The 12,700-nt window shown below is 43.0% G+C and overlaps 1 protein-coding gene across 3 annotated transcripts in view; it reads left to right on the plus strand.

Annotated features, from left to right (window-relative positions):
• Nucleotides 1-12,700, plus strand: part of RD3 (RD3 regulator of GUCY2D) — a 30,233-nt gene that overhangs the window by 9,676 nt on the left and 7,857 nt on the right. For all 3 annotated transcript variants that reach the window (XM_069768543.1, XM_069768542.1, XM_069768541.1), the window contains one exon: nt 6,724-7,038. In XM_069768543.1, the coding sequence (XP_069624644.1) occupies nt 6,743-7,038 (296 nt within the window). In that variant the 5' untranslated portion in view covers nt 6,724-6,742. The remainder of the gene's footprint in view (nt 1-6,723; nt 7,039-12,700) is intronic.

A 12,700-nucleotide genomic window follows, 5' to 3' on the forward strand; every position in this document is an offset into this window, starting at 1 on the left:
CTAGATATGTAAAACCGTTTCCTTCCAGCTTCATTCATATCAAAATGACTGACTGCTATAAATGAACCTTGGTCATGGTTCACGTAGTCTGTGGCCGCGTACCAGGGCCCTGCAACCCGCCTTCTGCATGCTGGAATCCTTGGCGCCTCTTCTCATTTATAGGCCTAGTGCAGCAGCATCATTTCAGCGCTACACAAGAATAGTGGTGCCGACAGCCTACTAATAAAAAGACGAGCCCGAGATTCTGGCAGGTAGGAGGCGCTTGGCAGGATTGTTGTCTGGAGGCCTCGGAATATTGTCTTTCCGGGCCCTGCGAATCATATCGGTCATTTCTACTGACTGTGCCGTTAGAGAAAATGTATAAAATATTAAATCTTCTTTGTTTCCATTCCTCTCCATTTTTATCCCCTTAACAGCAGGGCCAAATTTTTCAATCTGACCAGTGTTAACTCTAGAATATTAGATCATGTTCCAGTGATTTTGAGATGTAGACGCCAGACTGACACATTGTAGCAAACCATCAGAGATGTAGAGCCCAGACTGACACATTGTAGCAAACCATCAGAGATGTAGAGCCCAGACTGACACATTGTAGCAAACCATCAGAGATGTAGAGCCCAGACTGACACATTGTAGCAAACCATCAGAGATGTAGAGCCCAGACTGACACATTGTAGCAAACCATCAGAGATGTAGAGCCCAGACTGACACATTGTAGCAAACCATCAGAGATGTAGAGCCCAGACTGACACATTGTAGCAAACCATCAGAGATGTAGACGCCAGACTGACACATTGTAGCAAACCATCAGAGTTGTAGACGCCAGACTGACACATTATAGCAAACCATCAGAGAACCATCTGTTCTGCTGCTGATGTGCTGAGCTCACAGAGCATTGTCTACACTGGATACAATGTATCCACTTCTCAGCAGCACTCCCTATGGACAAGGATTACTGCCTCTAAATGCGAGTATTACTCATTCAAAGACCGCAAGCAAATATTTTGAACACAGTAAAAACTTGAAACATTAAGTTTATCATAAAGTTTTTACTTTCTTTTGTTTTGTTTTTTTTTACTGTAATCTAATTAAACTTCACTTCTATGTATCCAGAAAACTCTTTCATTGTTATTCCCATAATAAGAATAGCCCTCCAAGGCATTACCGGCCCAGAAATAGAGACATTAGTTGGTCATTTCTGGTAATTGAGGGCAGATCTTACACAAGTTCTGTGCTAACTGGATGGAAGATTTGCAGCTATTAGCCCTGTTAGGGACGTGACTGCAGATGTGTCAGACAGTAATCTTCCCGAGCAGCGAGGATTTATGGAGCTGTCATCCGTCAGCCGACCACCTGCTGTCTGACACAGATCTGTCTTTTAACCAGAGACTCGATATTTCCTCTCTTCTAATTCTCCAGACCCATCATGTAATCTTCAGGAACCTGACTAATCCCGTGAAGTTTAACCCTTTCCTTCCATCATCCTGTAAAATGTCAATCGAGGATTCTATTAGAGCTTTATTACGTGTATACTGCGCCAGATTCAACTACACAATCTATAATCCATCCTGGATCACGATGTTCCTTGTACCCTGATGGTCTGCCGTCTAATCCTACAAGATTACCCTTAAAGGGCAACTGTCTGTCAACTCTCCTCAGCCGTCTACAGGGGCATGTAGGTTATAGGAAGCTGAATAAAATGACACCTTGATAACTGCAATCTGATGTTTTATTCCAGAGAAATCCAGGTTTTTCTTAATATGTAAATGAGCTGTTAAGATCTATGGGCGGGACATAGATCTCCTTAAGAATCTGCCTCCAGAGATTATTGTAAATGAAAGGGGAAGTTATCAGTGTGAGACATGTAGATCCGGAGAGCAGACTGTCAGTCATTAGATGTCTCACACTGGAATCACCCCCTTTCATTTACAATAAGCTCTGGAGGCAGATTCTCAGGGAGATCTATGTCCCGCCCATAGATCTTAACAGTTCATTTACATATTAAGAAAAACATGGATTTCTTTGGAATAAAACATCGGATTGCAGATATCAAAGTATCATTTTATTCAACTTTCTATGACCTAACTGCCCATATAGACGGCTTAGGAGGGTTGATCCTATTGACAGATTCTCTTCAACGTTTCACCCTATTACAAGATCTCAAACAGCCAATTAAATTCTGAAAATATACTTAAAGTTTACCCAATTATTTATTGTTGCAGATATCTTCCTTATCCCTAGAACAAAATCATATAAATAGAATATATTAATGCATTTACGTAGAGCTGTAACTATAGAGGGTGCAAACGAAGTGGTGTCACTCAGACCCTGATGCTTAAAAGGGGCTCAAAGTCCCCCGACAAAATAAGAAGACACCAATATTAGAAATGGCACATGGTAAGTATTACAGTTTTTCCATTGGGGACCAATTAAAGGATATAATAAACAATTTTGGAAGTTTGGTCCGGTACCACCCATCAGTAGTGATTTGATATTCCCGGCTGCGGTGGGGAAGTAGAAAACCATTCTAGAAAAGCATGACAGTCTCAATACAGCAGTGGAAGCGATATAACAGGGAAACCTGATGAATGTCCCCTATAAATAAAGAAATGATAAAAAAGTGGGGTTTTCAGTATTAACATTTTTTTAGAACACTGTCCTCAATTACATCTCTAAAAATTCTGCAGCAATGCCCTTCTGTCCTCTATATCAAAAAGACCCCACAAATGATATTTAGAGGGGGCTTTTTCCATATAATGGGGTGATGCCTTTCGTTTCACCTTCCTAGCAGTATTAGTAACGGGGCCACACATTTAGGCACTGCTTTGTGCATTGAGCACTTTATCAAATCAAGGAAAGTTCAGTTATATATAGAAATCCCGGATTAACTCCAATTGGCTGGAGAGAAAAAAAAACTCTACAATCTACGCTGCTAACCCGCAAAGAAGCTTAAAGGCCGTGGTATTTGTCTAGTACTAGGAGAGATGTAATACACACAGGCCACCATCTTATGCACAGGAAGGGGAATATCATGGGTTGGACCAGACAGATGCAAAAGCACTTTATAGACAAGTCCTCATTATAATAATAAATAATACCGAAATACTGCGTACATGCACAATGTTACCAGGGGCAACCAAGCAATAGTACCCCGTGAGTCCCCCCTTTAGAAAGTATTAGTATCCCCTTGTAAAGTAATAATACTATCCTTGTGCCCCCAACCCACCCAAAATTAAGTTTAAACTCAACTAATCTGAATGACCAACTCTACTATGTATGGAGTGAGCAGGCACAGGTGGTGCAACACAGTGACACGGATGTCCTGGCATAGGTAGACCTTTAGGATGGAGTGTGGTGGGATCTATGGTTCCCTACTCTATCGACATCATGTTGACGTCAATACAGTTCAAAATGGCACTTGCCCCGATAGGCACGTGCACTGCCCCAGATCTTCGATGCAAGCAATGCCACTGCCATTTTCTTTTTCTTTTTTAATTTTGCCCCCTAAGAATTTTGCATGTAGGTTAATAGCACCAGTGACCCACCCCACCCCCACACACAAACTCACATACGCTAAATGACTGGCCACACAGTACACATAAATAATACTACTACAGTGTACCAAATAAATAATAGTATTTATATTGCAAAATCAATAAAATTATTGTCACTGCCAACCACCCTTCACCCACCTGTATTCACAGAGGTCACGCAGCCATGAAAAGAAGATCTCCTCAGCTTTAGTCTGTTCAAAACTAAGCATTGACTCAAAGCAATGGTGTTTTCTTGATCCTCTTGAGTATATAGCGTACATGGTTGGGAAGATCACTTGGCTAAGATTGAGTGTAGTGTCTGCTGGTATCAATGGGTTTGGGTTTCGCCTGCTGATGCAAAGGCAGGCACAATATTGCACACTGGGAGCAGGGGCATAGATATAAATCATGGGGCCCCATCACAAAAGTTCCAATTGGGCCCCCCTCCAGCAAAAAAAAAAAAAAATAGGCAGTGTGACAGAATAGCATATCTCATAACTTTGCAGCCTTTACAGAGTAATTTTCCTCCTACTGAAGTCCTAAATTCCCCTTTCATTGCACCCATAAAGTATGATGCCAACAAAAGTGCCACACAAACACTGTATGATACCCCCAGAGTGAATGTATGCTAATCCCTACTGTACCCCACATCAGCAAAGTATAGTGACCCCAACACAGTATGATCCACCAGCTGTGACCTCCACACAGCCCTACAAACAGTATCATGGCCCCCACATAGCCCTGCACACAGTATTATGGACCGCGCACAAACATTCACACTATATAATTGCTTGCATATAGTATAATGGCCCTCACATAGCCTTCCACAAAGTGTAAAAGCTTCCACATAGCCCTTGAACTATTATAATGGTCTCAAAGTAGCCCTCCAAATATTATAATGGCCCCACATAACCCGCCAAATATTATAATAGGTCCCATAGTCCTCCATATAGTATACTGCACCCCATAATCCTTCATAAAGTATACTGCACCCCATAGTCCTCCATATAGTATAATGCACTCCTCATAGTCCTCCATATAGTAAAATGCACTCCCCATAGTCTTCCATATAGTGTAATGCACTCCCCATAGTCCTTCATATACTATAATGCACTCCCCATAGTCCTTCATATACTATAATGCACTCCCTATGATCCTCCATAGTCCATACAGTATAATGTACAACCCATAGTCCTCTATACAGTATAATACACTCCCCATATTTCTCCATAGTCCATACAGTATGATGCACTCCCCATAGTCCTCTATACAGTATAATGCCACCATAGTCCTCCATACAGCATGACGGAATCCCCATAGTTCGCCATACAGTATTCTGTCCCCCACTATATACATATATATATTTTTTCTTTTAGATAACAATACTCATCACTCCTCTTCATTCCCCCACTGCTCCAGTCTCGGCAGTGAACGTTATAAAGGTCCGCATGTCTCAGTACAGCGGGCACCATGTAATGACATCATCAAGCCCGCTGAGATGTCAGACGCTGTGGAAGAATTATGGATGAGGGAGCGTCAGATGATGTTCCCTCTTTCATCATTACTTTCAATTATATCAGCATCTAAGATGCCGATAAAGTTGAACTTGTGATGCAGGGTAGGGAGCCCGGTGCCAGGCCCCATAGCAGCCGCGTGGCTTGCTGCCATTGGCAATACGCCACTGAGTGGGAGGAAGCTTTAGGGTGTACGCCGGGTGGCTTATATAGTAATTTGGTTAGTTAATTCCCAAACCCCAGGATGGATGCCTTGGGCCAAGGAGTTTGAGAGCTCGAGGTTCAGAAGTTCCACAGATGTAGTGACCCTGGGGTTCACCTTAACTCACTGGGTGTGGGACCCCATTTGAGGTTTAGGCACATTTGCACAGCACTTCTATTTTTTTTACTTTTAAGCAGACACCCTTTATCCAGGCCTTTTGGCTTGGAAGATGAAACTTCCCATTTGGAAGGTCCAATCATTATTAAACTGTGAAACCTCCACTTTTTATTTTCATTGTTTCACCACCCTTTTTCTTGTCACAAAGACTTTTCAGGGTGTTCTCCTATGGTTCCTTTCCTGATCAATCTATGGTGGGAAGTGTGTGCCCATCTGCTTCTCCCTGTAAACCCCCCGGCCATCCTTCTCTGGGAGGAAAGCTGATGTAGGCCACCTTCACACGACTGAGTTTCTAGTTCCACTGTTGTGGCAGCTAAGGTGGATGCTGGGAGCACGTCCATCTGACACTAAGCTTTGGCTCGTCCATTGACCACATCCTCCTTCTTTCCTTTTTTTGTGCCATTACTTACTTTTTTAAGTGCATTCAGGTGGAGAGTACAATCTCAAACTCTTTAAAAAAAAAAAAAAAGTATGTTCTGCAATGGCCAGAGAGCTCATAATAATGATATTGAGTCTTCATTTTAAAATGAATGCATTATGTAAAAATATAGGATGAATAATAAATGCTGCCATACAATACAGATAAATTATGCTGCCATGCTATATAAAATAAATAACGGTGCTATAGAGTGGAAAAAAAACCATTGTCACTTTTAAACACTACCAAGTCCCCTCCAAACAGAGCTGCATGGCACTGTCCTCAGAGAGTCGCATATACCCAGTATTCTCAGTATTTTTAAGTCAACAATGATCCTCCCAAATACGTTGTAAGTCAATTGCAGCAGAGCTGATCATAATGATCATGGTGATTATGAGCCCTCAATTTAAAAATGTATAATTAATGTCACATTACAGCATACATATGTTATGTTGCCATAAACTACACATAAATAATGCTGCTATACTGTAGAAAAAAATAATGGTGCTATACAGTGCCAAAAAAATGTAAACCTTATATAGTGGCAGCAGGATTTCCTGAATTGAATTAACCACAGGCTGTAGAAGTGCACAATATATGCATTAATCTGCCTCCTCTTTAGGCCACGGTCACACGTTCAGTATTTAATCAGTATTTTACATCAGTATTTGTAAAAGAAAACCAGGAGTGGAACAATCAGAGAAAAAGTATAATAGAAACATATGCACCACTTCTGCATTTATCACCCACTCCTGGTTTTGGCTACAAATACTGAGGTAAAATACTGATCAAATACTGAACGTGTGAACGCGGCCGTAAGCACATTACAGCACCTGTTATTAGAATTTCTAACACTGTATATTTATTTCTTCATTCTAGTTTGAACATCTGGTGAAGGATGGCATTGACGTCCTGGTTCAGGTGGAATGAGCCTAACCTGAGACTTACCCAAAGAAATCCTGCCGATATGGTGGTCGAGACGTTAATGATGGAGCTGAGCTGGCAAATGAAACAGGCCGAAAAACAGCAGCGAGAGAGGGAAAATGAATACAGAAAGATTAAGACTGGTGTGGACTACAGCTGGCTGGTCAACTACCCGAAGCACAGCTACGACATCAGCCCGGTAGAGAGGCTACAGCTGGAGGAGTCCTGTAGCACCATCCACCCGTCCTACTGTGGACCCGTTATCCTCAGGTAAAGACCCTTAGCACATGGGAGAAACGAATTGTTGTTTAGGCTCTGGATACACTTGCATCGTGGTTTCCATTCACAATGTCCGCCATCAAGCTGTAACAACAGACCTCATTGGCTCCTAAAGGAAAACAACAAAAAATCATCTTAAAAATATAATTTATTTGATATACAGTAAGAAAATAATAATATTTATAAAATATCTACTATATAATTGTCTAAGGGTCACTTCCGTCTTTCTGTCCGGCTCGGATATTCATTGGTCGCGGCCTCTGTCTGTCATGGAATCCAAATCGCTGATTGGTCTTGCCTAAGATTGAGTGTAGTGTCTGCTGGTATCAATGGGTTTGGGTTTCGCCTGCTGATGCAAAGGCAGGCACAATATTGCACACTGGGAGCAGGGGAATAGATATAAATCATGGGGCCCCATCACAGAAGTTCCAATTGGGCCCCCCTCCAGCAAAAAAAAAAAAAATAGGCAGTGTGACAGAATAGCATATCTCATAACTTTGCAGCCTTTACAGAGTATTTTTCCTCCTACTGAAGTCCTAAATTCCCCTTTCATTGCACCCATAGAGTATGATGCCAACAAAAGTGCCACACAAAAACTGTATGATACCCCCAGAGTGAATGTATGCTAACCCTACTGTACCCCACGTCAGCAAAGTATAGTGGCCCCAACACAGTATGATCTCCAGCTGTGACCTCCACACATCCCTACAAACAGTATCATGGCCCCCACATAGCCCTGCACACAGTATTATGGACTGCGCACAAACATTCACACTATATAATTGCTTGCATATAGTATAATGGCCCTCACATAGCCTTCCACAATGTGTAAAAGCTTCCACATAGCCCTTGAACTATTATTATGGTCTTAATGTAGCCCTCCAAATAATATAATGGCCCCACATAGCCCGCCAAATATTATAATAGGTCCCATAGTCCTCCATATAGTATACTGCACCCCATAATCCTTCAAAAAGTATACTGATAATGTGCAAAACTGTAAAGCGCTGCGGAATATGTTAGCGCAACTACCCGAAGCACAGCTACGACATCAGCCCGGTAGAGAGGCTACAGCTGGAGGAGTCCTGTAGCACCATCCACCCGTCCTACTGTGGACCCGTTATTCTCAGGTAAAGACCCCTAGCACATGGGAGAAACGAATTGTTGTTTAGGCTCTGGATACACTTGCATCGTGGTTTCCATTCACAATGTCCGCCATCAAGCTGTAACAACAGACCTCATTGGCTCCTAAAGGAAAACAACAAAAAATCCTCTTAAAAATATAATTTATTTGATATAAAGTAAGAAAATAATAATATTTATAAAATATCTACTATATAATTGTCTAAGGGTCACTTCCGTCTTTCTGTCCGGCTCGGATATTCATTGGTCGCGGCCTCTGTCTGTCATGGAATCCAAAACGCTGATTGGTCTTGCCAGCTGCCTGTCATGGCTGCCGTGACCAATCAGCGACGGCCACAGTCCGATTAGTCCCTCCCTACTCCCCTGCAGTCAGTGCCCGGCGCCCGCTCCATACTCCCCGCAGTCACCGCTCACACAGGGTTAATGCCAGCGGTAACGGTCCACGTTATGCCGCGGGTAACTCACTCCGTTACCGCCGCTATTAACCCTGTGTGACCAAGTTTTTACTATTGATGCTGCCTATGCAGCATCAATAGTAAAAAGATCTAATGTTAAAAATAATAAAAAAAATAAAAAATCATTATATACTCACCTTTCCCGCCCCTCGCGATGCTACGGTGACCGCTCCATGCAAGCGGCAGGTTCCGGTGCTAAGGATGGTATGCGACAAAGACCTGCCATGACGTCACGGTCTTGTGACCGCGACATCATCACAGGTCCTGTGCGAGAAGGACCTGTCATGACGTCATGGTCATGTGACCGCGACGTCATCACAGGTCCTGCGCGCCTGCGAGAGTAGGACTTGCCATGACATCACGGTCATATGACTGCGACATCATCACACCCTGGGACCGGAAGCTGCCGCGTGCACCGCGCACAGGCGACAGAACTACAATGGGCCCTCGGATCGGAAGGTGACTATGTTTATTTTTTACCCTGTGACATACGTGGCTGGGCAATATACTACATAGCTGGGCAATATACTACGTGGGCTGTGCAATATACTATGTGGACATACATATTCTAGAATACCCGATGCGTTAGAATCGGGCCACCATCCAGACCCCTTTACATTTTTCACTTTTTGTTTCATTGCAGCCATTTGGTAAATTCAAAAAAGTTCATTTTTTTTCTCATTAATGTACATTCTGCACCCCATCTTGACTGGAAGAAAAAAACAGAAAGGTAGAAATTTTTGGCAAATTTATTAAATAAGAAAAGCTGAAATATTACATGGTCATATGCTCAGTATTGAGTAGAAGCACCTTTTGAGCTAGTACAGCCATGAGTCTCCCTGGGAATGATGCAAGTTTTTCACACCTGGATTTGGGGATCCTTTGCCATTCTTCCTGGCAGATCCTCTCCAGTTCTGTCAGGTTGGATGGTGAACGTTGGTGGACAGCCATTTTCAGGTCTCTCCAGAGATGCTCAAATGGGTTTAAGTCAGGGGCTCTGGCAGGGCCAGTCAAGAATGGTCACAGAGTTGTTCTGAAGCCACTCCTTTGTTATTTTAGCTGTGTGTTAGGCTACTTTCACACTAGCGTCGGATTTGGCCCGTCGCATTGCATCGGGCCGAGATTCCGACGCTAGCGTTTGTTGTGCCGCACAACGGGTGCAGCGGATGCATTTCTCTTGCGCATCCGCTGCCCCATTCTGAGGTGCGGGGAGGTGGGGGCGGAAAAAGCGGTCCGTCGGCTGCAAAAAACGTTACATTTAACGTTTTTGGCTCCCGGCGGTCCGCCACAACACGGCGCAACCGTCGCAAGATGGTTGCGACGTGTGTCAATACGTCGCAATGCGTCGGTAATGTAACTCTATGGGGCAAAAACGCATCCTGCAAACAACTTTGCGTTTTTTCCCCTAAACTATGCATTGCGATGTATTAAAAAAAACGCCAGTGTGAAAGTAGCCTTAAGGGTCATTGTCTTGTTGAAAGGTGAACCTTCGGCCAAGTCTGAGGTCCAAAGCACTCTGGAAGAGGTTTTCATCCAGGATATCTCTGTACTTGGCCGCATTTATGTTTCCTTCAATGACAACCAGTCGTCCTGTCCCTGCAGCTGAAAAACACCCCCATAGCATGATGCTGCCACCACCATGTTTCACTGATGGGATTGTATTGGGCAGGTGATGAGCAGTGCCTGGTTTTCTCCACACATACCACTTACAATTATCAACAAAAATGTCTATCTTCGTCTCATCAGACCAGAGAATCTTATTTCTCAGTCTGGGAGTCCTTCATGTGTTTTTTTGCAAACTCTATGTGGGCTTTCATATGTCTTGCACTGAGGAGAGGCTTCCGTTATGCTACTCTGCCATAAAGGCCCGATTGGTGGAGGGCTACAGTGATAGTTGACTTTGTGGAACTTTTTTTCCATCTCCCTTCTGCATCTCTGGAGCTCAGCCACACTGATCTTAGGGTTTTTCTTTACCTCTCTCACCAAGGCTCTTCTCCCACGACTGCTCAGTTTGGCTGGACGGCCAGGTCTAGGAAGACTTCTGGTGGTCCCAAACTTCTTCAATTTAAAGGGACTCTGTCACCTGAATTTGGCGGGACTGGTTTTGGGTCATATGGGCGGAGTTTTCGGGTGTTTGATTCACCCTTTCCTTACCCGCTGGCTGCATGCTGGCTGCAATATTGGATTGAAGTTCATTCTCTGTCCTCCATAGTACACGCCTGCGCAAAGCAATCTTGCCTTGTGCAGGCATGTACTACGGAGGACAGAGAATGAACTTCAATCCAATATTGCAGCCAGCATGCAGCCAGCGGGTAAGGAAAGGGTGAATCAAACACCCGAAAACTCCGCCCATATGACCCAAAACCTGTCCCGCCAAATTCAGGTGACAGGTTCCCTTTAAGGATTATGGAGGCCATTGTGCTCTTAGGAACCTTGAGTACTGCAGAAATTCTGTTGTAACCTTGGCCAGATCTGTGCCTTGCCACAATTCTGTCTCTGAGCTCCTTGGCCAGTTCCTTTGACCTCATGATTCTCATTTGGTCTGATATGCACTGTGAGCTGTGAGGTCTTATATAGACAGGTGTGTACCTTTCCAAATGAAGTCCGATCAGTTGAATTAAACACAGCTGGACTCCACTGAAGGAGTAGAACCATTTCAAGGAGGATCACAAGGAAATGGACAACATTTAGGTCCAAGCACGTGTGCTAACCAAGTGTCTTCGGCGTGCTTGAAAAATATGCTCGGGTCCCCACGGCTGCATGTCTCGCAGCTATTCCGACAGCGACTCGGTTAGCACACAAGCATGCTCAGATAACGCCATATCTGAGCACGCTCGCTCATCATTAATAACTATGAATTAGATAGATGATAAATGCTGAATATGTGGAGGACAGACACCCATTGATTGAAGTTAAGCAAATAGATTCCCTAGCGCCTCTTCTGATTAGTAGGCCTCATGCAAAGTCCTAATTGGCATCGTGGCAATGTAATAATAGTGCTCATACGAGGATGGGAGCAGGTAGTAGGAGGTTTGCAGTGCTTTGGTCTGGCGGCCATGGACTACCAACAAGTGTCCTGCAAATCCTTTTCCTTAACTATCAATGACCTTTAGAACAGGGGAACCCCAATTTTTCTCCAACAACAATGGTGGTAGTTTGTTGCACGGAGCATGAAGTAGTTGCACGGATCTCTCGCCACAGATGGGTCACCCACTTTAACGATCACAGGGGTCCAATGGTTGTATGGGTGGTAAATGGTATAAATGAGAAGCTTTTGGATATAAAAAAAGCCATGATCACACTCTACTTCTTAGAAGAAAGTCTTAGTAACACCGAGCTTTTTATATCTCCAGTAAACAATTATTTATTTCAGAATCTTGTGTCTTGCAAATCATCAAAATACAATTGCGTTTTATAAATTGCCAGCATTGCCATGACAACCAGTCGTCGGTGATGAACATGTAATTTAATTTCTGCCAGTAACATCCTGGGGATGAATGCTTCATTTTATATTCACCATAATAAAGATCAGTAGCCAAATCTTAAAAATACAGAAAATGTTTAGTCTAAGGGTGAAGAATGGCATGTTCCAATACCCTTCCTCTCGTCTCGTATTAAAAATGTAAAAAATAAAATAAAATAAATAATAAAAATTATAATTAATATAATAATTGCAAATATATGTGTATATATGATTATTATTCTGTTAATTTTTATACATTTTTAATAGTAGACGAGTGGGCATTGGGACACCGGTAGACTGAATATTTTCTGTATTTGTAAGATTTGGTTACTTGTCTTTAATTATGGTGGATATAAAATTAAGCATTCATCCTCAGGATATATGTCACTGGTATAGAATGATTTTGGTAACACCCAAGCTGCCGCCTCACCACCACCAGAGCTGCCGCACCCCCGACCTTCTGTCTCTTCCCCATTATCCCATAGAATGTAAGTCCACAAGGACAGGGTCCTTGCCCCTCTGTACCAGTTTTCATTGTAAATTTGTTAACTGTAAACGATAGCTATAACTATATTTTATATTAAGTTTATGG

Source organism: Ranitomeya imitator, chromosome 5, assembly GCF_032444005.1.
Source record: "Ranitomeya imitator isolate aRanImi1 chromosome 5, aRanImi1.pri, whole genome shotgun sequence".
Lineage (NCBI taxonomy): Eukaryota > Metazoa > Chordata > Amphibia > Anura > Dendrobatidae > Ranitomeya > Ranitomeya imitator.